Below are 27,836 nucleotides of genomic sequence, written 5' to 3' on the forward strand. Positions count from 1 at the left end.
AACATTTTACTTCAAATGTTTTAAATTTTTAAATATTTTAACATTGACGTTTTAACTTGAGGGCAATTTCGGATGGAATGTGAGAGTTGAACGTGCATTCAATAATCCTAGCAAGTGTTGTGCTTTTACACATCGACATACTGTAGCAGCGTCCACGCAGCATATATACTGTGTACATTTAAACAACGACAGTGTTTTCATGATTGTACTATGTGCCTCTGATGATGGTTTTATTAAACCGAAACATGTAAGGCAAAAGTGATAAAGAAGTGACCTAAAAAATTGTTACACTCGACGGACTTTCTATTGACTTTGTAAATCATGGACTTAAATCAGTGCAACAGGACGCTAAAATATAACATTATCTATCAAAGATTCTGAACTACTGGAAACTCTTGTTGGTACAGCAACTGTATTTATTAAATTATAAGATACTAGTATATTTTCAAGTGCCTGTACCTGCTCATTCTCCTGGAGAAGGTTTATATTCCAGTCTCCACAAATTATTAATTTTTTCTTTTTTATGTAGTCTGTCAACAAGTGTTTCTAGTTTGCCCAAAAATATATGAACATCACTGTGAGTGGATCTGTAAATACAGATTAATAACCATTGGAACTCTACAAGTTCTACTGCAGATATCTGAAAGTGTTGTTCACAGGCCAGGTTCTTAAGGAAAGTGATTTCCCTAGTATTTAACTCTTTGTTTACAAATATACAGGATCCTCTGTTTTTACAGTCCTTCCTACAAAATTTACTAACCAGTTTAAAATTATTAATCTTTGACAAGTCTAGTCAGTCTTCTGCCAACCAGTGTTCTGTAAAACACAAGGCATCTATACTTTGTATACTAGTATTCAAGAGGACTGGTAATTCCATTTGCTTATATAATAGACTTTGAAAATTGTGGTGTAAAATTGCAAATTTATGATTTTTTAAATTCAACCTCACTTCCCTCTCGCATTTTTGGTTATTTATAATTTGTCTAGATCTGTCCATAAAAAACTTTGAACTTCTCTCTATTGGTACTGTATGGAGTCATTTTGGCTGAAGTTCTGTTTGATTATCAAGCTTGAAATCATCTCTTCCTCGTTCATTATTTACTTGCCTATTGTTTTTAGTGCCTTCCAAACACAGAACATTCTTCACCTTCGTTGTTTCGCTGTTTTTGGTACTGGTCTGTCTTCAAAATAGAACTAGAAGTGGAAGAAGCATGTTCTGCATAATGATGAAATTTTATTCAGTCATCATAAGCTGCAAGACAAGCCTCTGGCACATACTAACTCAGAATGAATCCTTCAATCTTTTTTTTTGAATTGTCCTATGTCTCAGCATCCTCTAGGTTTATACCACATGATTGTTTGGGCTATCCTGTTACTGTCCTTTCACAGATGTTCATGGCATCTGTCCTCTTATTTTTTCCTGCCAGTTAGTTGCATATCATAATACTTTATTCATGGTCATCTATTGGTGATCTCAAATAGGAAGTGTCCACATGGTCACTGTTTTGTCCAATCACACCTTCAGCATCACTGCCAGGGCTTCCAAAGCCCTCCAGCCATGAAGGTAGTAACTGCTGTGTTCACTAAACAGAAAACCTGCAACATTTGACATTAGTTATTTCTGAAAGCCAAAATTATACATTAATCATTATGTCATTCAACACATAACCAGTGCACCTATCAAGCATTATTAAATATGCCTAAAATTGACCATGAAAAAAACTAAATCAGAAAATTGAGAAGAAAGAAGGCCTGTTATTAACACATAATAATATTAATTATTAAGTATGTTAACTATTAAGATATCATTTTTTTCTTCTTAGGATCCTGATCAACAGTACAATATGGAACCAATTCATCCAAACCAATGCAAATATTGCCCTAAGAGTTTCCGAAAGCCATCAGATCTAGTGCGTCATATTCGAATCCACACAGGAGAGCGGCCATACCAGTGTGCCTGCTGTAATAAATGCTTCACTGTCAAGTCAACATTAGACAGTCACCTTAAAACACATGGTGGACAGAAGCTTTTTGCCTGCCATGTTTGTGGTTGCCTTTTCTCGACTAAAGGAAGCCTCAAGGTTCACATGCGTCTGCACACAGGTTTGTCCTTCTAAAGTATTGTTGGTAATTTAACTGTGTAATGAGGCACCATTGACTTATCAAGAAAATCCATGCACCTTCAGATGTGTTGGAATATACTGTCACCTACAACCAACAAGGGGTAGTTGTCAAATGTTCCATTTTTCTATAAGGCCCATCACTGTAAGAAAGTTCTGTGTTATAAAAAATGTTTTGAATGCTGCAAAACTTGATGCTCTGTTTGCAATAGGCAGCCATACACATAGAGTTCTTTCAACAGTTTTTGACCATCATGGTGAAAAACTGTCAAATTAAATCATTTTGGCAATGAAACTACTTCAAGAATGCCTTTCTGGAAGACTGAAAAGGAAATGGGAAGATTATATTTAGATGGATGTAAGTGCATTAGGTTATGAGGGTGGGAGGTGGATTTAACTGGCTTATTATCATCCCCAGTTGTGGGCTTTTGTACTAATGGCATTAAACATTCAGCTTCTAAACCACAGAATTAATCAGTTTCATAACTTGTACTCTTCAACTGATATTATTAGGGTAATTAAGCAGAGGAAGTTAGAATGGATAAGACATTATTCTGATAATTATAACAAAACATTCATGCAATATATTGGTTGGAAATGCTCAAAAACTTGCATAACAATTTGTAGGTGTAGATATAGAAGTTAAAGAAATCTTCTTTCCTCTGAGTTGTGATAAGTAGAGGAGTCAGGATAGATCAATCAGTATACCAACAGGCTACAGGCTGGATGACCAAGGTTCAAATCCTGGCAGGAGTAAGATTTTTCTCTTCTCCACAATGTCCTTATGGGCTTTGGGACCCACCCAGCCTCCTATGGGTATCGGGGGCAATTTCCCCAGGGGGTAAAGTGGCCAGAGTATGAAGCTGACCACTTACCTCCATCTAGTGCTGAGGTCAAGAATGGTGAAGCCATATACCTCCACTCCCCCATATGGCCTCATGGCATGTCTGCTTGCTTAATTAATTAAACATGGGGACATTATCATTACCTTTTACTGGCTCAGAGATAAAGCCCCAACTGAGGTTCAGACTGGCAAGATTCCATCTATTTTGGTCTGTTGCACTCCTCAGGGACAGTGGAAGATGCATATGGAGCATTCAGGGGGTGATGATTCACAGAAGAAAATCAAATAACTTGGAGAGAACATCCCCGATTACTAACCTGACTACTACAAATCACACATGGACTACCCTGGGATTGGGCTTGGGGCTTATGCTATGAGAAGCGAGTTTCTAATCACTTGATCTGTGGCATGATCCTAGACAGAAATATAATGGTTAAACAGAGGTGACTTCCTTTTGGAAATCCATTACCATATAAAGTTCCAGGCCATTACATGAAGTGGCACTAGTTTAATTCTAGCCTGAGAAGTTTGCATACCAATTGTTATGTTGGTATTATTGATGGTATAAAATTAAAAACTGTAAACTTGGAATGGCTTCTAGTGGATGAAGTTGATAAAAGAATTTCATAAATATTCATTAATTGAAAACTTGTTGAGAGGGATGCAGTCAATGATGCAACTATGTGCAAGTTCAATAAATATAATTATGGGTTTTATATTTGAATCTTTCATTTTATGAGAGGAAAACAAAAAGATAAAAGATTTTGAACTGAAAGATTCCAAAATCTATAACCTTTTCTTTTCTGCATGGTGTAGGTGCCAAACCTTTCAAATGCCCACTCTGTGAGATGAGATTTCGTACATCTGGTCACCGTAAAGCTCACCTTATGTCTCATATGAAGCACGCAGCTAGTGGTGGTGGGAAACTTTCATCTCAACTTACAACATCTGCACGTCGAAACAAACAAGTTGCCGAACAGCAACAACCAGAGCAAGAACATGAATCAGAGCTGCAGAACCCAGCAACCAGCACCACATCAGAGCTAGTGACTGAAACTATGACACACATAACACTGGATCCTGCAACACTAAGTAGCCTGATACCAGGAGAACCATTCAATTCCTCACTGCTGACAACAGCTGCTGATGGAAGTCACATTATGGGCAACTTTCAGTTGCAGCTGACTGATGGTTTGCAAATAGCAGGAGTAGATCCATCTGGAATGCTCCATTCTTATACAACACAGGCTGTCCAGCTGGATGAGGCTCTTCTCCAGCAATTTCAGGTATGTTAATTAACAAACAATAAAAAACAAAGATTTTTGTTATTTCTCATTTCACTCTTCTGCCATAGGAGATAACTGCTCTTGTCTTATTTCATTGCCCCAGCACATCAACCATAAAAGTGAGAAATTCTGAATTACATATAACTGAAAAGATGTTTTTATTTGTAAAATTCCAATGTTATTTATCAGTTTATTTACTAAACAGAAATTTGGTTCATATTGCCTGTACACTTCAGATGTCTTCCCAATTAGCCTAGCTCTCAAATATTATAATGATCCAGGTTAAAAATTTTAAATATACATCTACCAAAGAACAAGTCCTGTGTTGTTATACATTACTAAAACAATTCAAAGATCCACAACAGTACCTTCTTTTTCTATTTGGATGACCAAATTAATATCAGCCAAGACATTAAGACTATTAAATCATATCTAGTTCTAAAGTTCAATATAAACAAGAAGTTCTCCCTGCATTCTACCACATTACAAATTATCCATATTCTCACTTATTCAGTAATCAGGTTTTTGTATTATAAATAATAAAAGAAACTGATACTACAGTCAACATCATCTATACTTTTATAATTGTTTCATTGAGTCAGAAGTGAGTTTCAGTAGGGGACACAGAAGTAATTCTCCATACGTTCTGGACCTCTGCAGTAGATGTGACTGTTCAACTACATACTGCTTTTCTCTCATAGGCAAAAAGCTGGGCTGAATCACAGCCAGTTAGCCCTTAACCAGTAACTTTACTGGCTCTTGAGGAAGTTTTAATGCGAATTACATTATAATAAAAATAAATTTGTAATCAACATTTTGAATCTGCATTGATCTGTTTCACTTAATTCATTGCATATATTAAGGTGATAAAATAACATCTAAGAATGTGACCTTCGACACAACAAATAAAAGATTGTATTCAAGTGAAGACAAGCATATATCAATCTATACCTCATTTGTTTATTATATGCATAGAACTTGTACTACGTGTTTCAGTCTATGTATAGGTCATCCGTCAGGCATCCCATAAGAACTATAAACCAAGCTGCTTGTTAAATTGGTTATCTCAATATGGATCCATATTGTATGATATTATTGGCTGTCTTGATAGATAACAATAGGTTTTGTCATTCTGTTAAAACCTATATAAAGAGAAAAAGTTTTTAAAACTATAGACAAGTTATCTAGACAAGTGTATATGATTGTAAATAGTTAAAACTTTTAAGATGATACAGCTTTCTCCTATTATGGTGTATGCTATATAGCAATTTGGATGAGATCATCTTATGTAATCACTGCTGTCAGTTGGTGTTCTTCAGTGCTTCGGGGTGATGGTGCGCTGAAATATCGGTTGAGGTCTTCTTGTTGGCCCTCTATGGCTATTCTGAAATTAAGTGATGTTGTATTAGTTAAAAATTAGTTGAGATTATGTGGATTTAGTGTTTGGACTGTGTGCAAGACTGAGTTTGAGATTTGACATCAAAAGAGATGATAGAGCAATTAATAAAATTGTGTGGGAGGAGGATATTTACCTACTGCAAATAACTGGTGTGTTCGTATTTCACCTTTTATTGCAGTAGTATTTTTGGATAAATTAAGAATTGCCCGCAACTGGAGCAGGAAACCAAAGTTAGCCATATTATGAATTATGTGTTGCCCTGAGTGAGCATTGGGACTTATATGAATTTTTTATTTTATTAATACGACCCTGAATGGTTTCTGCCATTGACATGATATTATGCTGGTAACCGCAAGGCACAATCTGAGTATACTCTGTACTGTGGTCATGCAATGTATGGTATTGAAATGTCAAATATAGGGTTATATGTTTCAGTAGGCATATCATTCATTTGTAATGCCTTCTTAGTCAAATTATAGATGTGAAATCTTTCCAGGGTGTTTAATTTTTGCCACTTCTTCTCTGTATGCAGAACTTCCATGGTTTGGTTGACTGAGTCATATGTATGCCCAGTATCCAATATATGTTGTGCAAATCCTGAATTATGTTTATTAGTTTTTATTGCCTGTAGATGTTCCTTATAACAGGCCTTAAAGGTGCGATTCTTTATTTGTTGTGTAAACAGTCACATTCTTAGATTTTACACACGCAAGACAATACAGTCTATAAAGTTGATAAAATAACGTTTGAGAATACGCAGAAATACAATTCAATTATGAAGAGTACATTTCATGAAGAAATGCCTGGTGACGATCCAACTGGGTTGAAACATTTAACAAATGTACATACGAAAACAAATGATAGTACAGTAATATTGGTTACTTATTATGAATTTGTGTTGACAGTTGTATAATAATACTATATATAATACACAGCAGGATGCAAGCAATAAAGATAAATATGTTTATCCTTTGTAATTAAGACTTTTTGCTCTCCTTCTTGTGAGGTGCAGGCCTCAAACATAATTATCCAGACTACAGAAAGTAATGACCAGATGCAGACTCATGTAAGAGAGGGCAACACAGTTGAAGATCGACAGCAGCAACAAGCCACAGTAGATGCTGATGCTGATGCTGAAATGGCAACTGTGCGCTTTGAAATCCACACAGATGAGCACGGACAGATTATCAATATTCAACCAGCCCTGTTACACGAAATTCCTTCAAGAAATGGTAAGCCTCAGTGTTATGTACATGAACCAGTAAAAACCTCGCATTTTTCATAGTTGAAAAAATAATCTTCAAAACTGTCTCCTAACTTATAATTATATATATCACAATATGGCATTAACGTTTAAAAGAATTAACACGAATGGATAATGTGTATTCCTTATTGAATGGTTACCATGGAGATGTGAAGATAACGAATAATTCAATATATTCAACATTTTTAGCACTATCTGAACCAACAAGTTAAAGATTTTCTCAGACTTACATAACATTTTGCACTTATAATCGACCACTTATTAGGAGTCTTCCTTTACAAGCAACAGTCCCAACCACTATTTGGTTCACACCCTCAGTATACAAATTAGTTAAGAGAAACTCTTAATATATATACATATCCTACATTATGTGCTGATTCAAAATGAAGACATTACGCCTGACACTCTAAGTATATTCATGCCTTTCTGTGCTTTGGAAAGGTAAAGACACTCTTCAGAATTCTGAAGGTTCTTGGTCTTTAAAAATGACACAGAATTTTTGTCTTTTGCCTTGACCATTGGCCCATCAACTCATATGACAGCCAGTCTCCTGGCAAAATCACTCACAGGGCTTGGATCTCAAAACTTCATTCGTTGCACTCTATGTTTCTATGTCGCTGATCTTCCATCACACAGAATAGCTGATTGTATTTTGTTTTTATTCTTCAAAATGATGACCACTGTCAGAAATCAGTCATATTATCATCCCGTTTTACTCTTTAATAAGCGGTGGCTTCACAAAGGTGTATTACTTCAGGTATTATATTCACATTTAAGTACTTTCATCATCTTTGAGTTCAGTACTTATGGCTTAATGCACAGCTCAGTCACAGAAGAAGTCCTATCTCCCATTTAGTAGCCAAGCCACATAGCACTCAATGGAATGAGCTGCCGGACTCAAAAGAGGTTTTGTTGTTGGCACATTGTAGACATCTCTCATTAGCTAAAATTTGGATTCAGCCACTGTTTTCCAGTTGCATTTTAGAATGGCTTTGAATGTGTGTGCTAAGCTCTTCTGCTCAACTCAGAATCCTTTCAAGTCATCATATCAAATTTAATTTGAATCCATTTCATAATTTCAGAGATAATGTAACTGTACAAAGTCCCCATAAAAAGATGTAATAATAGTCATGTTTTGAATTTTACAGGAGATATAACATTTGACCTGACAGGTGACTTGGATATGGAAGTAGTGGAAGGTGATCAACAGTCTCAGGCATCTCGCTTCCGTGTTACAGACAGTAGAAAAGAAGGACGCACTCTTGTGGCTGTGTCAATGGGAAACCATATGCCTGATGGACACAAAGATAAGGAAGGCGGAAATACTACAGAAGACTACTTATTGTTTCATGATTGTGCTACATGTGGAAAACACTTTTCAAAGCCCAGTCAGTTGGAGCGTCACACTCGTATACACACTGGAGAGCGTCCGTTTACCTGTCCCCTCTGTGCCAAGACATTCAACCAAAAGAATGCACTCAACACACATGTGAAAAGTCATACCGGGGAACGTCCTTTCCCTTGTCCCTACTGTCACTATTCTTTTACACAAAAGGGCAATCTGAAAACACATATGCGACGTGCCCATCAGTTCAGTTCTCTTGAGCTAGCTACGAACTCAGCTATTACAGTTACTACATCCATAGCTTCTCCTTCCGCTCCTACTCGATCGTTGCTCAAACCCAAGCAGCAGTCTACACTGACAAACTTGAACAGTAATGTAGACTTGGCTGCTGGGAAATCTCTCGATCTTGAGAAAGTTGTAGGTGATCTGTTTCCACAGATGAGGAATACCACTCCTGCTGACCCTTAAACAGTGCATTTCGATCACCAACGTAAGTACAAACAAACATTCATTTAAGCAATGTGATGAACATAAAGTTGCCTTTAAGATATTACAAATAAAAGCTGTCAATTTAAATACTGTGTATATACAAATATTAAATAGGAAATACTGTAAAAATTGTAGATATATTTTCAAATGTTAATTTTTTGTGAATATTTTCATCCTTTTACTTATATATGTTTACGTGGCAGTAATTAATAAAACATGAATGAAAGTGAGATGAAGTTCTTACACTCTGTACAACTTTTCTGCTGAAGAGGTTATCTAATGCTCCAGACTCATATTCAGAATGTGTTCAGTTTGAATCTTGGTCAGGACACTGGCTAGTCTGATTGAATTTTTTCAAGGTTTTTCTGAATCCTTCCAGGCAAATTTCAGGATATTACTTTGATTAGGCCATGAACACTTCCTACCACATTTTTTCCAATTCATCAGTTATACCATCTGATCCTATATCGTCTTATTACTGACCATGTCATTAACCAATCCACTAAATAATTAAACTTTGTCTTTACCATCCTACTATTTCACACTGTTACTATACTCTTGCTACTGAGTGCATCATAAAGTAACCCAGATAGAAAACTATTATTATAATCTTGCTACTGAGAGCATTGTAAAGTAACCCAGATAGAAAACTATTATTATAATCTTGCTACTGAGAGCATTGTAAAGTAACCCAGATAGAAAACTATTATTATAATCTTGCTACTGAGAGCATCATAAAGTAACCCAGATAGAAAACATCCCCCTGCCCCTCAAATTTACATGTGAAGATTTACTCCACACTTATGGCTGTCCTGACTGATTTTGTATGTCTGGTGCCCCCAATTATATTTTGACCTTTGTTGACCTTTCTGGCCTCTGCCCACCTGGTCAATTGAATTCGTTTCTGATGTGAGGGCACTGAATCCAGTCAATATCACCCATCCTATTTCTCTAAGATCCATCTTAATATTATGCTCTAGCCTATGTCTAGGTTTTCATAGTTGTATTTTAGGCTTTCCCATCAACACCCTATATGCATTCCTCTTCTCCCCCATGCATGTTACATGCCCTGCTGAGCTCATCCTCCTTGACTTGACCATTCTAATTATATTTGGCAAAGAGTACAAGTTATGAAGCTCCTCATTATGCATTTTTCTCCAACCTCCTACCATTTCATCCCTCTTCAATCATAATAGTCTCCTCAACACTCTGTTCTCGGATATCTTCAGTCTGTGTTCCTCACTTGATATGAGAGGCCAAGTTTCACACCCATACAAAACCACAGGCAAAATTATATTTGTGTGTATTCTAATTTTTACATTTATAGACAGCAGAAGAAAACACAAAATGTTCTTAACTGAATGGTAGCAAGCATCGCTCAAATTCAGTCTCCTCTTAATTTCCTCCTGAACAAATTTTGATTTTTTACTGTCAATCCAGAATATTTGAACTGTGCCACATTTTCAAAGGATCTGTTAGCTAACTTCAAGTCATGATTTTGTCCCGCATTCTGGTGATTAGATGACAACATGTGCTTAGTTTTCTATGAGTTTACTTTTAGATCAGTCTCTGTAATAATGTTATTTAAAGTATCTGTGTTTGTCTTTATGGTATCTGTGTTATCTCCCAAGAGATTCACATCATCAGCACAGACCAGCAGCTGATGTGTCCCATTTAATTTCAGTCCCACATGCTTTTCCTGGACCTTCCTAATGACATATTGTAAAGCAAAGTTTAAAAGCAGTGGTGTTGGAGCATCTCCTAGTTTTAGACAATTTTGGATAGGAGAATTATTAGACAAATATTTACCTGTACAGACTTTGCTATACATTTCGTTTAAACACATTTTAATTAGTATAACTAGTGCCATGGGTACCCCGAACTCTATGAGAACATTGTACAATACTTCCTTCCTTACTGAATCACAGACTTTCTTGAAGTCTACAAATAGTTGATGTACTGGTTCATTGTACTCCCATTTTTTTCTCCAGTGTCTGGCAAATGCAAAAAATGTAATCAGGAGTTGATCTGTTATGATGAAACCCACACTGATGATCCCCAATAATTTCATCTACATACAGACTTAACCTTGAGAAAAGGATACTGGATAAAAATTTGTATGAAGTTGATAGCAGTGATATCCTATGATAATTACTGCAGTGTTTTATTGCTCTTCTTGTGAAATGCTATGATAATAGACTCCTTCCACCGATTTCTTCCTTATTCGAAATAGAATTAATGAGCTTGTGGATCTCAGACCCATAATGTTTCACCTCCTGCTTGAATCAGTTCTGCTGGAATTTGATCACTATCTGGCAATTTATACCTTTTCAACTTTGCAATAGCAATTTCAGCCTCAGAAGGACTAGCATCAGGTAGTCTGACTCCATGTACACTCAATAGCTGAGAGTAGTTCTTCCACCTATTCGAAATATTGTGGGAATCTGCAAGCAGATCACCATTCTCATCCTTCAATAAATTACTTCTAGGATGATAACCCCTCTTAAATCCGTTTATTCCTCTATACAGGTCTCTAATGTTCTTGTTCTTACTGTTCATTGGAAGCTCATTAATTTTGTCTTTTTAGATATTCCCTTTTTTTTTTATTCCTGAAATGCCTGTTGGCTTCACGTCTTATGTTGTTCAGAGTTCAGATTTATTCGATAAATCAAAGTGCAGGTTGAAACCATAGGATATAGAACAAGTCAAGTACAAATACATAATATGTGTACAATAATAATTTTGCTTAAAAGTTAAAAAGAGGGGACACGCAGTAGTGTAGTTGGTTGAGGGGCTATGCTACAAGCCGGACAGTTGCAGGTTCAAGTTCCGATGAGGTCATTGGATTTTTTCAGCCGCACTATGGCCCTGGGGTCGACTCAGCCTCTAACAGAAATGAGTACCAGGAATTAATTAAGTAATTTTCCTGGGGAGTAAAGTGCAGCTGGCGCGTAAGGCTGACAACCTTACCAACATCTTTGAGACGATTATCTAGATAATGTGGGACCCTCAATGTCTCACAACCATATGGGCCTTCACAGCCTGATGCAGGAATAGCTTTGCTTTACTTTTTACTTTTTAAAAGTTAGTAAGATTATAGTACAGTATTAATATTACCATTCTAATTGGATACATACATCACATTCTGCAAATGAGCATAATACAGTAACATACTTGGGAATACACTTTAGCTTAGAATGGTAAAATTAGACCAATTAATGACATGAAGACATTCGTATGAAACATATAATAGTCAGAAAATATAGAGAATTTGAATAATTAACAAATGTTCACATCCGAAATACAAAACCAATATTCGTAAACAAAGAGAACTTCCAATCGCGCGCTCACGCGCACGCACGCACGAGCGCATGCACACACACACTTCCGTTTCACACTTCTCAATTTGTTCGGCAGATTGCGCCAATTTAATTTCAGCAGCTGTTTTCCGGTCTTGTTGGTGTTCATGGTCATGATTGGTAATGATTTTGTGTTCGGGGTTTTGTTATTTCAGCAATAATATATAATTTCGGTTATAAAATGCGCTCGATCAGATTACTATTAGGTAACATATTGGTAAGAGGAAATCGATTCTATTCTAGCCAGCGCCCGAGTGAAATTCCTGTGAAAAAGAAGACGGAGGTATGATATAGAACTTGTAATTGTGATGTTTTAATTGGACGAAGCGGTTTCTTGTACGAGACATCTGATCATTTTGTTTACATGTTGACTGTTGTGTTGGTCCATTAATCAGCTGGACGCTACCGAAGGTTGCGGTTGACTAAGGCTTCCAGATATGGAGTGTAGCAGCGATTATATTGAGTAAGCAGTCGCGGATCTCTTCAGCGTAAATATAGGATGTTACTCGGACGGATGGTATGGAACGACCATAAGCAGCGGAAATGAATGTGTGGTCTGAATTTTTCTGTCTGTGGATAGGCACCAACAGCGAGCTGTAGTGAATACGGTAATGAACCTTCTGGTTCCCTAAAACGGAGGAACTGTTTTCATTAGAATCAGTTCGCATGTAAAGGACTATTCTGTTCCGTGAAGTTTGTTAATAAAACATGGATGGTGGTATTTTGTTTAAATATCATATAAGTATAATTTGTAAAATAAATCCCGCAGAACCATATGACCACTTTGTCTTTTTACAATTGTCACCAGTAAAAAAATAAACAATGGTATGAACAGGGAAGAAAGAAAGCCGTGAGTTTTATCATTAGAATCCTAATTCTGTATTTCAGCATCTTATTGCAAATGTTTAACCAAATGTCTGCGTATTCACAGTCCATCTATTACGTAACAATTGTTTTATTCACCATTTAACGCTCAACCCGTTTCGGCATCCAACTGTTACACTGTTCTGAAGTGCGCAAACATCGCATGTTGCAGTCCACTTAAAATAACATAATTAAGTAATTATGTATGTTATTTTAAGTGGACTGCAACACACGATGTTAGCCTACTTCATAACAGTGTAACAGTTGGATGCCGAAACATGTGTTGTGTGTTAGATGGTGAATAAAACAATTGTTGCATTATAGAGGGGACTGTGAATACATGGATGTTTGATCAGAATCCTCTTGCAAACATGCAAATACTGGGCCCCATTACCCCTCTCACATCTTAAAATAACAGCCCTAGTTCATCTAATTCTTTCAAAATTAATTATCTTAAACCTACAGCAGTTGAATCTGATTCCTAGAAGACATCAGAAATGTTCTCACACTACATATTTACCATCAGATTCGTACTGTTTTGCAGCAACCACAGTAGCCAGTGACATCTATTAGATTCCACTTTTGTGTGAAATACAATGAGCTGTATAGTCCAGCAGGATTAAGGAAGGCCAGGCTGAAGATTCCGCACTCCTTGGACCATAATAATGAGTGTGTTCCATCCTAATAACAGTGACTGACAGGTCTACACTTCCTCCAGCACTCCCACTCTTGTTTTCTCATGCATATGTTAATTTAATCATAATTATGATTAAAAGTACATAATTTATTTGAAAATCTTCATAAAAATTAAATACTTAACAAAAGTAAAAAATTTTAACATGCTTACCAGCAAATTGATAGGTCAGACACATGGCTGTTACAGTGTTCGTGAACCAACTTAGTGTCTTCCTTGTCTGTTCGCATCCTTGTCACTGTTTTCTAAGTTGATAGAAAAATATTCTATTGCATTCTTCATACAGCCATCCTTCTCCCAGCATTCTCATTCTAATTTTTATGTATGGCCCTTGTAACCTTGCCAATTTGCCACCATGATTGAGTTTAATATTTCTAAGACAATTTCTTGAAGACTTTCATTACTGATGTCTCCCAAGACATTTCTTGTCTTACATAATCTTTTGATTTTGGGCATGTGTACTGAGATTAAGATCACATATAGGGAAGTATTCTGACTGCATTGGCCTTGAATAGTCAGTCAGTCTTGTAAACTTTCTCCCTGGGTTATTGCAACCCAGTATTATCAAACAATATGGTGATTCTCATGGTCATTTCAGCAGAAAACCCATTCGGTCATAACCAGTTTACCATTGCCTGTTCGTTGGTACTTGTCGCACTGGGACTTTGTTGTGCTCATCGCTGTTGTGAGTTGCATCGTGTATAATGATGGCATTTGAAGGGGGCAAATAGGCATGACCTTAGGATCCTTCGAGAGAAATTTTCATCATTCATTTGCCCAAGGTAATCTCCATTCACACTACCTGGTTTGAAAACTAACTGTCCCCCAGGTAAAAATCCTTCCTTTGAACTAGTATGGACAGCAATTAGCCTAATGGCCCTACTTGTCTTTTACCCTAGCGTCATGATTTCTTCAAATGCTGACACCTTCAGTCTATAATATTTTGTCTCTTTACAAGTACTTAGCCTTACTGTTATCTATTGTTGTATTCCTAAACATCTTTCTGCCAGGAGAAATCTGTTTTCTCCTTGATCAATGGAAGTATCTTACTGATGTTTGACAGAGTCTTCGAGCTAATATAAAACCCCTACATGGTTTGGAAAATAACATTTCTGTTAAATTGTCTATATAAGCTTGCTTCTTTTCTTGGCCATTTTACTTTTCTGGAGAATGGCAATATGCCTTCAAGATTATTCAGTCTCTCCTTTTTTATTCGTCCAGTTCTAAGACTTGGTCCTATGAAAATGGAAGCCCTTTTATTTGGGTAGGTTACTGGTGCTGCGTGGCTGCTTTCATCAAGACTCCGCTATTGCCCACACTGCACATATATCTATGCAGGCTTTGTCTGACATCTCCAGGAACAGAAATATTAGCAGTAGTATTTGGCCAGCACATTCACCAGTTCTTAATCCTTGTAATTTTTTCTTCTGGCGTTATTTGAAGGATAAAGTTTACAACAGTAACCCCTGAACGGAAAAACTATAAGAAAATATTTGTAGGGAAATTGCAAATATTCCTGCAGACCAGCTTCAAAGGGTAAATCAAAATCTCTTCTGCCAGTGTTAGGAATATCTGCGTGTAGGGGGACAGCATTCTCAACACCTGTGATCTGTGAACCAAGGTAAGTACTTCCCTTCACTCCAAATGTTATCAGCCATCAGGCATGCTGATTCATCAGCAAAATTCATATGCCCCTTGCAGGAAGTGACGCACAAGCTGCCATGAAGCACACAGCCATGGAACCAGTCAAAGTAAAAATCCTCCCTGTATGTCTGTAATTTTTAAAAATGTTGTTTTTGTATTTAAATTTAGTTATAATACAGTGGAACCTTGATATACCGCATGTCATCATGCAGTGGATTTGGATATACTGTGTCATCATATGGCAGATTTGGAGGTACCACATTGGTGATCATATCTCCCAATGTGATGACATATCTTTTATGTCTTACAAGTTTTGTGAAACAGGATGGTTACAGTAGAAGACTGTTGCATTAAAACTTGCTGTAGGATGTGGGCTGAAGGGTGAAGCCCATAGTGCACTTCTGAGATATGTAACAAAATTGAGCAAAGTGCTAGAAGTTATTAATGAAACAACTTTTTAGAAGAATAGAGTGATAGTGAGTACCAGCATTGACTGCATCTGGTTTAACATTAAACAGTATATTCTGAAGTAACACAGTCATCAGTTCTGACAAACTACTTTATGTGTCTGTTTGCATAAGGAGGCATAAATGTAATTTAGTGGTCAGTAACAGTGATGAAACATAAGCTTCATATATATAGGCACTGGATAAATATAAATAATATCAGATTACAAAATTAGACTTCAAGTTCATACATGACGTGGGTACTGAAGCTGTCCCCCGAAACCCATGTTATATTGAGGGTCCACTCTGTTTCTTGAGTTGGCTTCATCTAGCTTTTGTAAAATGGCACCTGAGGCAGTTGGTTTGACACAGCCCTGGTTGTTACTATAGGATTCTGACGATGGTGTATAACACACTGAGATATTGGGTTTTCAGACTTTATCCATCGTCCTGGTTTTTAAGATAACTAATAAAAATATGACGTTTCGGAAACTGGATCTGTTTCCGTCCTCAGGTGAAAGAAAACACCTATTCTGTTGGGTCCGTTAGAAAGAGCTAGCCTCAATCACTGGATCCTGTTATCTTAAAAACCAGGACGATGGATAAAGTCCGAAAACCCAGTATATCACAGCCCTGGTTGGCTCTATGTTTAAAGCACTGTGCCATGAAGAAAACTGAGTTTTACACATACATGTAAGTTCCACACATTCTTAATTTCAGCACAAGGTGGTTGTGTGCTGTAAGGACATACCATGATCATTCTAGTTCTGTTTTTCACACTGGTCTCTCTTAATAATTTTCAACTATTTTTTTTCTAGGTGGCAGGAAACGTAAAGCAGACCCGTACAGATGAACCAGAGATTCCTCAGAATCCATGGAAATCTATATATACTGCATCTCTTCAACCAGAAAATGGCAAAATTTATGACAAGAAGCCATTCAGAATGAAGTGTCAGAAAGGAAAGGCATATTTCTGGTGCCTCTGTGGTCAGAGCAAAACCCAGGTACTGGACATGCTGTCTGGCCATAGAATTTAATGTTCCTAACTGCCCATTCCAAAACCTGCCATGGACACAATCGTGGGCAAGAGCCATTCTCATAACATTTATTATAAATTCAGCTTAATGTCATCCTCTTCTCTCATTCTCAGCCATTCATTTAGTCATTTCCAAGAGGTCCTAGCACCAAAATTTTGTATAATTGCTTGGTCTCCCCCCATTCCTAGCCCAACTTAGCCTGGATTTCACCAACCAAACAGATCTAGGAGACCTGTATAGATCATCGGTTCGCCATCATAAATATACTAAATTTTATTTTACTTTGACCTTCTAACTCTCTGTCCATGCATTTTACAAAAGGCAGGTATATTCCAATGAAATATGTTTTGACTACCTCTGTACTGCAGTCTTGATTATGTTTTCTGTCAGAAAATGTAAACATAATTTTAAAAATATGCACTACATTGTCTGTGCCATTTTTTACTTGACCCATAGTATGCTACCATAATATACTGTCACATGTCACAGTGACTAAGATGTGGGTTTGGATTGGTAATTGGATTTATTGGATACTCACAAGCCATAACTACAATTAATTATTACACTATTGCTGCTTTACACAATGTACAATCACGCCACACTAAGCTCTTCAGTCTATCTCCAATAGTCTTCATGGGTTTATAACATGGGAACTATAACAGTCTCACTGAATCACACACTCCAAACATTACACATTAATAAAGCCTTATAATCACATGTTAAGCCTTCACAGGCCGACTTCTAGTTCTTCTTCAACTACGCACTTCACGTGGTTATCTCCTTGCTTGTTCGTGTGCTTCTGTCGCTGTTATTCGTAACTTGTAACTGCTTTACTTATATAGCTGAGGAGCGGACACGCATCACAGGGAACACATGTCACATGATCACTATCCACTGTTGTGATGTCACCGCAGACACAGAAAACACAGCTTACTTTGTTTTTTTGTAACCCAGCAGCAGACTGTTCACCTAGAATCTGTCTCTGTAGGAACTTGTTTACCAACACGTTGCCTAGCAGTGAGTGTTTGTGTAACGGTATCTTTCATCTACATTAATATTGTCACGTATTTGGGGTTTGCTTGACTGATAATAATGGGTTCGGTGACTGGATTTATTGGCACTTCTATACATTCACAATTCATTTTGACAGCTCACAGTCAATGACTTGCTCCATTCCTTACTGGACTATGAGTGTTTTCTACTGTGACAAATGATAAACAACAAATCACTGCTCACGCATTCAACTCTCTTACGACTGAATTACAACTCTTCTGTAGCTTCCAGGCAGCCCAAATATATGTAGGTCACCACCTCAAACAGTTTGTCTGTTATTCTGTGCCATGGGTATCTGTGTCTTTATCAATATTAATTTGCCACAGAAACCTTTGTCAATCCGTGGCAATGCTTTGACCTTCACCATTGTATCTGTTGCGGTGGGAATCTGTGTTTACTGAACCGTTGCCTAACAAATGGTCATATTAGCAAATGTCATAGTGTAGTGATTAGAACTCCTATTTCATATCTCTGAGAGGCCCTGAATTTGAATCATTGCTCAAAGAATTACTGATCTGATTGAGACATATTGCTTTTCCTCAGTCCTTCCAGGCACCCTGAGATGCTGTCTTAAAACAGACAATGGCAATTTCCAATCTTATTTGACTGTGTATACATTTGCACATGAAGAGTTGTCTTTAAATAACCAAAGAGTCAGTCACTATATTGAGTATTCAGTGCTCATGTGTGCTGCTAATGCTGTATTTCTTCTTCATTGTTTCAGCCCTTATGTGATGGGACTCACAGAAATCCATATTTGAACATAAAGTTTCGTCCAATAAAATTTACGGTGACAGAGGACAAAGAATATTGGTTATGTAATTGTAAACAGACTTCTAATCGGCCATTCTGTGATGGAACACACAAACGTGAAGATATTCAGGCAGCCGTTAAGTGGTAAATTTTGACAAGATGTTAGAGACATGTATAAAATAAGACATTAATTCTCTATGCTTAAAACCTCTAGTAGTAACCATAAAAATTATGAACCACTGCACAATTGTTAGGTGAAAATTTGTCATTCCAAGATTATCGTGCAGTAGTGCTGACATACCAAATTTACAGAATTTCATGCATGAGATACACTCTGTAAAAGTGTTCCTGTTTTACTGTAAAACAGTATTATTGAATATGAGACACTCCGGTTTTGTTTATTTCATAACATTGCATTCCTATACATATTTGTCTCCTGTGTATCCAATATCTGAAATACTGTTCTTCAATATAGTGTGTCTAAAACCTCTAATCGTGTGCCATCCATCGTCAGAGACATGGATCACTGTCTGCTTTAGAAAGTTACTGGATCATAAATTTGATTTAAAGTTCTCACAGCAGTGACTATGAAAAATAGTACTTCTGTGTAGGAGGTAGTTAGTAGTAGAAGATTGTAACACCATGTCTGTAAGTGTACCAACGTTCTGGAGAAACATGTTTCCTTCATCTTCAGGGGTAAAGTGTAAGCCAAACAAGAAGACTAACGGCATGGAGGAAACCAGTCGTGAAAGAGGTTAAAAGTGATACATGGAAGCACCGATGGTAGTGTGACTACTGTCCATAAGGGGGCTCAGAGAGAACCAATAGCACCACAGGAAAGGGGGGAGGAAAAAAGTGACTTGGTTAACCCTAAAACTTATAACACTTTATTGACAAATTTCATTATCATTGTGTAAGATTGAGGTTATCATTATCTTCATAAATTCATATTCATTATCAGCCAGAGCTTTCAGCACAATTTGTTGAATCAGATGGTAACAAAAGAAATATTTTTGCATAAACTACACCATTTTCGTTAGGAAACTACTACAACATTGTATTTCCCGAATGATCAAATTGGGCTCCCACAGCTGTGAGAAGAATATGTTGTCAGTAGCTGAAGGTGCTGTATGTAGTACACGGATGGGGAGAGACCATGGGATACGCTATATCTCTTGATACATTTTTTTTTTTTTCATTCTGGTCCGTCACACTAACAATATCATGAAAAGTTGAGTAGTTCCATCCAGTGTGACTGGTGAAAATTTCTTTATTTCAATTATTTATGCCCTTACATGTTTTGGTCTTCAGAGACCATCATCATAGGGCCACCTTTACATCAATACAGTTGGAGGCTACTGTTACAATATATGTTATGAAAGGCAAATGTATACATATAAAATAATATACAGTTGGGTATAAAATCTAAAGTCTTTACAACTACAGCGGCTGTTCCAGTATTTTAAAATATTTATAATTTGCTTATTAAGACTATGTGAATTCGTAAACCAAGCAGGTTCGTGTTGTCCCCATCAAGAGAAATAGTAAGAGGGATGACACGAACCTGCTTGGTTTTTTAATTCAAATAGAGTCTTAACAAACCAATTATAAATATTTTAAAATATTGGAACAGCCGCTGTAGTTGTAAAGACTTTAGAGTTTATACCCAATTGTATATTATTTTATATGTATAAATTTTAACTTTCAGAACATATATTGTAACAGTAGCCTCCAACTGTTTTGATGTAAAGGTGGCCCTCTGATGATGGTCTCTGAAGACCAAAACATGTAAGGGCATAATAATTAAAATAAAGAAATTTTCACCAGTCACACTGGACGGAACTGTTTAACTTTTCATGATCTCTTGTTACTGTTTGTCATTCATGGCATGACTGCAACTGCAAATGACTCGCTGTAAAACTTATCAAACTTCATCCTGTTTCTGCTTTTATAGAGGACATTCAGACATGTGTTTCATGCCCTAATTTGCAGTACTGAATTGAAATGGCAAAATATACATTTGAACATCATTTAAATTGGGTAAAAGCAAGTTCTGCCATGAGTATCCTGATGCTGAAATCCCAGCATTATCAGAAATTTTTGAATTAATGAAGAAAATACACTCAATTGGTTGTTTCTTTGACAAGAAATACACTAAACAGAATGCCGTGCTCAGGAAAAGCTTTATGAAAGTGGAACCAGATTAGAACATCTGCCTTGCAAATCCCTGTCACATTTAGTTCAGCAGGCACAGGTTTCGATGATAATGTGGAAAGTCACTAAAAAGTTATGTATGCTGCCATTTAAAATTAGACAAGTTCAAAAAACAGAAGAAGGCTGTTACAAGAGAAGAATGTACAGGGTGTCCAGATGAAAGTTATCCAGAATAAAATAATTATATCTCAGAAAACATATATTGTATACATATGGGTTACACCATTACAAAAGGAAACTGTTAAAGTTTTCTTCTGAGTATATAGCTTTCTCAATAAATTTCAGTGTTGGCTCCCTTGGTGGCATGACAGATCTCCAGACAATATTTGGCCTCATTCCACGTTGCTGAAGCATGTTTGGTATCATCATAACCACAGAGTCCTTTATGTGAGCTTTCAGGTGTAATATTTCAAATGAAGTGTTTGGAAACAGACTGATAGTCACAGCAGTGGCCTACAAGGTCTCCAGACTTAAAACACAGTGATTTTTACATGTGGAAAACCCTATGAAACAAAGTATGTTCCGTATTTATTATCATTAAAGAAAAATGTATTTGCATAATCCCCCACACACTGGATGAACTTTGGCACATTTCTGAAATGATTACATGTATTGAGGGCAGTTAACTAAATCTGGTAAAAGTCTTCTCAAGAGGCTGGAGATTTGTTTAAGAGCTGAATGACGACATTTTGAACAAATTGCCATGATGGTGAGCAGCAACACAAGATAAGATATATAAACCAAGAACAGCATAAACTGCCTGCAAGAGTTAAGACAATCATTAATGACGTTAAAAACGTCCACACATGAGACCTAGCACCTATGTCCATGCACTATATCAGGGCTGCTGTTCAAATTAGAGCTCTTAATGTTTATCTTAACTCTCAAAGATGATTTATGCTGTGCTTTGTTACCCTGTCTTGTGTTAGTGCTATTGTCTGGTGATAGGGACTAGTTGTCTGATTTGGGTCCAACTGAGTAAGCCTTTACCTGATGACAGAAACAAAATCCAGTCTCAGAAATGTTGTGTTTTTAAGTAAAAAGAACAGGATGATGGATAATATTCACAAGCACAATAATTGTATTAATATACAATTGTCACAAACTTTTAGATCTAATTTTTTACTTTAAGAAATTCATTTTCGTGTTTATAGCATGCTGCACTTCAGTCTCTAATCTATATTTGTGAGGTGACAGCTAAGGTTGTACCAAGCAAGCTGATGGTAAGAGATTTGGGCATTTTGGTTTGTCAAGAAATATAATATGACAGGCAGTTTTTATCCAAGGCCTCCCATTTTCTTAGTTCCAGAATTTTTATAGAGCTGTGGTAGGACTCCTTCATTGGGAAATCAGCTTCTCTGTACACAGGCCAACAAAGATGGAAAAGATTCATCCATCTATGCCCCAGGTAGAGTTCAAACCCACAATCCCAGTCAGCCGACAGTACACACCTTAGTTCACATCACTGTTAAGTACGCAGAAGCCAACAAGATTATATTGTGGTTGTTATCAATGGTGATAAAGCATCTCCTTGTTTTAGACCATTTTGGATATGAAATGTATTAGACAAATGTTTACCTATATGAAGTATAATGCAGGTTCTATTTGAACACATTTTAATGGACCTAATTAGTTTAATGGGTGGCTCAAACTTGATGAGAATAGTGTATAATACTTCCCTCCTAACTGAATTTTTTAAGTCTATGAATAGCTGATGTACTCTCTCATTGTACTCCCATTTTTTCTCCAGAATCTGATGAATGAAGAAAGTCTGATCATTTCTTGACCTGTTATGTCCAAACTCTCAATAATGATCCGCAGTATTTTCGTCTATGTATGGACTTAATCTTGAGGGAAGGATATTGGATAAAATTTTGTGTTAAGTCAATAACACCGATATGCCTTGATAATTACCACAGTTTTATTGACCTTGTAAATTTGTACAATAATGGACTCCTGCCACTTGTCAGGCAATTCTTCCTTATTCGAAATAGAATTAATGAGTTTGCCGATCAAAGAACAGTAATGTTTATCCTCCTGCTTGAATAAGTTCAAATCAGTTTTCAGGCTTGGATAAATATCTGCATATTTCATGACATTATAATTATTTATTGTGAATGCTGTCATTGGCAAATTTTTGTCTATGAACACAGCTACAGCAAAAATGTTCATGGAGCTTATCTTACTATTGCAATTTTCTGTTTGAAAACCACTGGCCCAAACAGTTTTTAGGATTGTTTCACAGCATGAGCCCACATCAGTATCATAAAACATTCTTCAGAAATTTCTTGAAGTTTTTATATATATTTAATGGAAAGTAGTGGTTACACACAGTTCATAGTTTATGGTAGTGTAATTTCAGAGATGAAACAAGTGAACAGGTGGCTGGAGACTTCTTACAGAATTTTTCCCTTTATGCACATCATATAAAAATACATAAAAATTAAATTTTATCAGGTTCCTGAACATTCTACCTTATCCTGTTTGTAAAACACATAAAACAGTCTCTTTTCATTATTCACAGATGGGCAGAGTAGTGTGTCTTTGAACCTGGTAATGCAATTTCAGGATCTTATATCCTGCATGTATGTCTGCATGAACGTTGTCAAGGATTTAAACCACTCTACTGTAAGCAGTTCTCATAAAACTACTCTACTGGAAGTTAGATGCCAGGAAAATATATAAGCAAAGTTACATTAATATATGGGCCTGCACCATAGCTCAAGTGGTTAGTCGCTGGCTTACCACCGCGGTGGCCCAGATTCGATCCCGGGTGTGGTCAAGTGGGATTTGTGGTGAACAAAGTGGCGCTGGGACAGGTTTTCTCCGAGTACTTCGGTTTCCCCTGCCAATCTTCATTCCACCAATTGCTCCACAATCACCCTCACCTATCATCTGGGGCTGGTACAATAGGCCAGAAGTGGCCGCAGTACAAGGGACTTAGTCCCACCCCACTAGCAATAAAAAAAATACATTAATATATGTGCCAAAGAGAATTATATTTCTTCAGAATCATTGCTATAGCAGCATTCATCCGCTCCCATAAATGCTGTGCATGAAGTAGTTCACTTAAGACACAGATCCTCCCAGCCTGAATTAGTTTGTTGTTTGAAAAGGGCAGCAAAAGAAATGTTTCCCATGACCTTTCAGACATTTAAAACTGTAAGATCTTTCAACAGTAAATATGTTAATCATGACAACATTATTTTTAGTGGAGTGAGACTGAGTCCAGGTGGTAGTGTGGTCACTACTGGCCTATTGTACCAATCATGACAATATACTAACATAATAACGTTTCTTTAATCATAATGGAAATGATTACAATGAAATTTGCTACAGCAGAATGGATATTTTGTTCAATTGACCTAATCCTTCCAGCAGCACTATGACCCTGGGGTCGACATAGTCTCTAACAGAAATGAGTACCAGGAATTAATTAAATAATTTTCCTGGGGAGTAAAGCACGGCCGGCACATAAGGCTGACAACCTTACTGCCATCTTTGAGCCAATTGTCTAGAAAATTTAGGACCCTCAACATCTCAGAACCCTACGGGCCTTCACAGCCTGTTACAGGGATAGCTTTACTTTTTTTTTTTTTTTTTACTTTTACAGCAGAATTTAATTTTGATGGGATAGCATGAGTTTCAACCATTGGAAGTTTAAAAAATGTTTAATAGTTCAATATTTTACATAGGGTGTATGATCACAATGAAATTTCAAGATAGAGCAAAGTTTTGTAACATCTTAAATCTGGTCAGTCCTCAGTTTTTATTTGTATGCAAAAACAACTGGTTCCCATGCCTGAGAAGTGTTGCTTTAGGTTTTTTATTAATGATTTATGTGACCTACATATCTTGGTTCTCAGTCATTACATATCTCGCACATTTTTAATTTTCTCCAGTCTACTCAGGTAATTTGCTTATTTGTAGGCTTCATTATGTAACTCATTTTCAATTCCAGAAAATAAAAGTATTCATTCAATTGCTCCATAAGTGTTCACTTGACTCTGGCAATGCAATTTTAGGAATGATCCTAAGTATATAACTTTTTGCAATGCTACTGTACAGTACCTGGAAGCCCTGCCATAAGGCCTTCCTGCTTTCAGTCTCTGGATTCATATTTCTGTAAACATCAATGCAACTTTCATCGGACACTCACTATAGCACTATCAATAATCTGAGGTCTTGCATCAGGCAGATCCCAATCATTAGGAGTCCTGCTGAATGTTAGATTGACGTTGGGAGAAATGGAGCCAAGGGGTGGGATGTGGACACAATACTTTAATTATTGCTTTTATTGGAGTGAGAAAGACCATTTGGTACTTTGGCTACTTGTAGCGTATTGTACCAATTCTAGATGATGGTGAACGAAGATTGGCAGGGGAAATCGAAGTACCTGGAGAAATGTACAGGTGGGCGGCCATAAGACACAGTGGAGATTTCTCTGCAGATAGGGACCATACAACAGTGCGTATAAGTTCAAATTAAAATTTCCGTTAGTATAATCAAGCCTGTTAGCATATTTTTGCCGAGAAAAAATTCAGAGTTTCGGTCGAAGGCGAAACGTTTACGCCAAGAGAAAAGGAGTACCAGGCGTTGTACAGCGTAGGTATAAATGAACCTCCCCCCCCCCTCCATCAAAGATACTAGTGTATATCTAGGTGTGTTTGCTGCTGGAACCTAGTATATGCGACTGAGAGCAAAGAAGAGTATGTTCTCTGAACGCTGCAGCGAAGTCTGGATGCGATTGAGACGCAGTGTGAGCGCTGGAACAAAAGAAATGCAATTTTATGTCAAGAGAGTTAGATCGGTTGGGTGTCATATCATATTGAACGGACGAAGAACTCCCTTCGTGAGTCATGTACAACATCTGTATATTTTTCGGTAAGAGGATTAGATACAGAAATCATCGAGTCCAATGCCTTCGCAACATTTATTAGATCATGACCTCCATTGAAAAGTGTGCGATTAAGCTCTAAGATGAAATGTACCATCCACAGAGCATTATTTATGTCTGCAATGCCGTATGCTTGCGTTGAGATTTGCGGCAAATACCCACATTTCGAAAGTGCAGGGCTTAGAAATCAAGGGTCTCCGCAACAACACCAATATCCCAAGGCGTAGAGCGGTCAACACCCAGAAGCCACAGAAGATCGTGAAAATGCAAATGTTCAGAATACTGCATAAGGCGAAGCCCGACAGAACACGATTAAATTTTGCGGCGGCGAAGCTTATGATCGTTGAGGTGCCTAAATTGCCGGTCTAGCGTGAGCTACTGAAAAAAAATGCAGAATCTGTTGTGGGCTGACAGGGCCTTATATATATATATATACAAATTGCCAAAAGATGCCATGTGCAGTATAAAGGGTGTTTCACGACTTTAGGGCATAACTGCAAAAGGTGATTTCCTAGGTTTTTGTGATCAAAAAAGTTCATATAAATATGTGTCCGATTTTGAACGGTTATGGAGTTATGACCTTTTTTTTTCATTCCCGTGCACGCCCTCGTGTGAACCGCGTCTGTCAGCTGTCAGGTCGCTATTTTTAGCCAGCTACAGACAGAGCGTTCTCGTTATCTCGACACTTGAGAGATACCTAAGGCGGGGTGGGTTGGTATGTCCGGTGGCATTTTCGAAAATCAGCTTTAAGCACCAATAAATTCAAATTAAAGGTAATTTCACGAAGTTAATTTTACATTCATACTTTAAATGTATCATGTATTATGCTGGCTTATTATTTTGTCCCGTTTATGGTCAGTAATCGTTACCTTCTATTCTGAGTTTAAAACCGTCATAACACCGTAACCGTCCAAAATCGGACACATGTTTATATGAACTTTTTTGATCACAAAGACCTGGGAAATCACCTCTTGCAGTTATACCCTAAAGTAGTGAACCATCCTGTATATGTATAGTTGTAGAGGTCGTGACATATAGTTTAGAGGAGGAAGGACGAAATTTAGAAAGAAATTGCCTGTGACAAGTGAGAATGGATAGACCCGTCTTGTTATCAGAAAGGATTCCTATTAAAGGCCAAACAGTGAGGCTACTTCAAGACTAAGATCTGGTCATGATGGTCTGAATGGGCTCTGAATTAAAGAAAACTGACTGGCCAACCGTTAGTCGTAAAATTACTTTGAAACGAAGCAAAAAGTAAACAGGAATTTTGTAAAGGTAAACACGAAGTGGTAGGATATGTGGAAGACGAAGGCGAATAGGTGTCATAACAATGGTGGTCCTTTGGTAACGGACCAGTTTATGGTTTAGATGTTACGTGGTGCGAAGACATGAATATTTTTGTGAAAAAAAGAATGTAAGAAATTTGTGCATGTAGGAAGCAAGTGGCACTATATGAGGAAGGTGAAGGTAACGAATTTGTATAGATCTGGTGGCACGTGGGTAAGACATTGGCGTAGAATTGGGAAGGTACGGGGTTCTAGACCACGATGTCTTTTGTCAATAGAAATTGAAAAGTAAAAAGGTAAATATGATTTTTCTGAAGCTATAGACCAAGTCGTATAATATAAGGACGATCGCTGACATACACATCGTACATGTTCTGGTGGTATTGAGGTAAGACACCGGCGTTGTAAATGTAAGATTCGTGGTTCGAAAACTGAAGTATTTTTGGAATGAGATTTTTATGGAATTATATTGCGACATGTAACATAAGAGGAACATTAAAGCTCAAAAATTTCTGTGGCATCGGTGGCCCATTGGTAAAACACCGGCGTAGTGAACAAGAGTTGGAAGGTTCGAAACCAAGTATAGTTTTGTGATTTAGAAAGTAAGTTAATTGATTTTTCTGGAATTATAGTCGAAGATGTAACTTAAGAGGAAGATAAAAGAAAATAACTTTCAGTGGCGCTGGTGGCTTAGGGGTAAGACATCAGCTTAGTGTTCAGAAGGTCCCTGGTTCAAAACCAGTAGGATTTTTGTGAAAAATGAAATGGAAAGAAGTTAGGAGGTAGGGTAAAGGAGGAGGGAGAGATAGAAGGAGGGACCGGGTTGAGGGAATTTTTTTTTT

The 27,836-nt window shown here is 37.1% G+C and overlaps 3 protein-coding genes across 5 annotated transcripts in view; 2 read left to right on the forward strand and 1 right to left on the reverse strand.

Moving 5' to 3' along the window:
* The window catches only part of LOC111868207 (zinc finger protein 236), a 77,741-nt gene extending 68,798 nt beyond the window's left edge, over window positions 1–8,943 (forward strand). For both annotated transcript variants that reach the window (XM_023858652.2, XM_033752956.1), the window contains exons 26-29: window positions 1,824–2,103; window positions 3,781–4,250; window positions 6,662–6,881; window positions 8,062–8,943. In XM_023858652.2, coding sequence (XP_023714420.1) covers window positions 1,824–2,103; window positions 3,781–4,250; window positions 6,662–6,881; window positions 8,062–8,726 — 1,635 coding nt within the window. In that variant the 3' untranslated portion in view covers window positions 8,727–8,943. The remainder of the gene's footprint in view (window positions 1–1,823; window positions 2,104–3,780; window positions 4,251–6,661; window positions 6,882–8,061) is intronic.
* A 3,237-nt stretch (window positions 8,944–12,180) lies between these two features.
* LOC111868210 (CDGSH iron-sulfur domain-containing protein 3, mitochondrial) lies at window positions 12,181–18,983 on the forward strand. Its single transcript, XM_023858657.2, has 3 exons — window positions 12,181–12,389; window positions 16,573–16,758; window positions 18,569–18,983. The coding sequence occupies exons 1-3, from the start codon at window positions 12,288–12,290 to the stop codon at window positions 18,743–18,745; spliced, it is 465 nt and encodes a 154-aa protein (XP_023714425.1). The 5' UTR covers window positions 12,181–12,287; the 3' UTR covers window positions 18,746–18,983.
* A 5,414-nt stretch (window positions 18,984–24,397) lies between these two features.
* The window catches only part of LOC111868215, a 7,049-nt gene continuing 3,610 nt past the window's right edge, over window positions 24,398–27,836 (reverse strand). For both annotated transcript variants that reach the window (XM_023858664.2, XM_023858663.2), the window contains exon 2: window positions 24,398–25,577. The gene's annotated coding sequence lies outside the window, so the exon portion shown is untranslated. The remainder of the gene's footprint in view (window positions 25,578–27,836) is intronic.

This window comes from Cryptotermes secundus, unplaced genomic scaffold (genome assembly GCF_002891405.2).
Source record: "Cryptotermes secundus unplaced genomic scaffold, Csec_1.0 scaffold146, whole genome shotgun sequence".
Lineage (NCBI taxonomy): Eukaryota > Metazoa > Arthropoda > Insecta > Blattodea > Kalotermitidae > Cryptotermes > Cryptotermes secundus.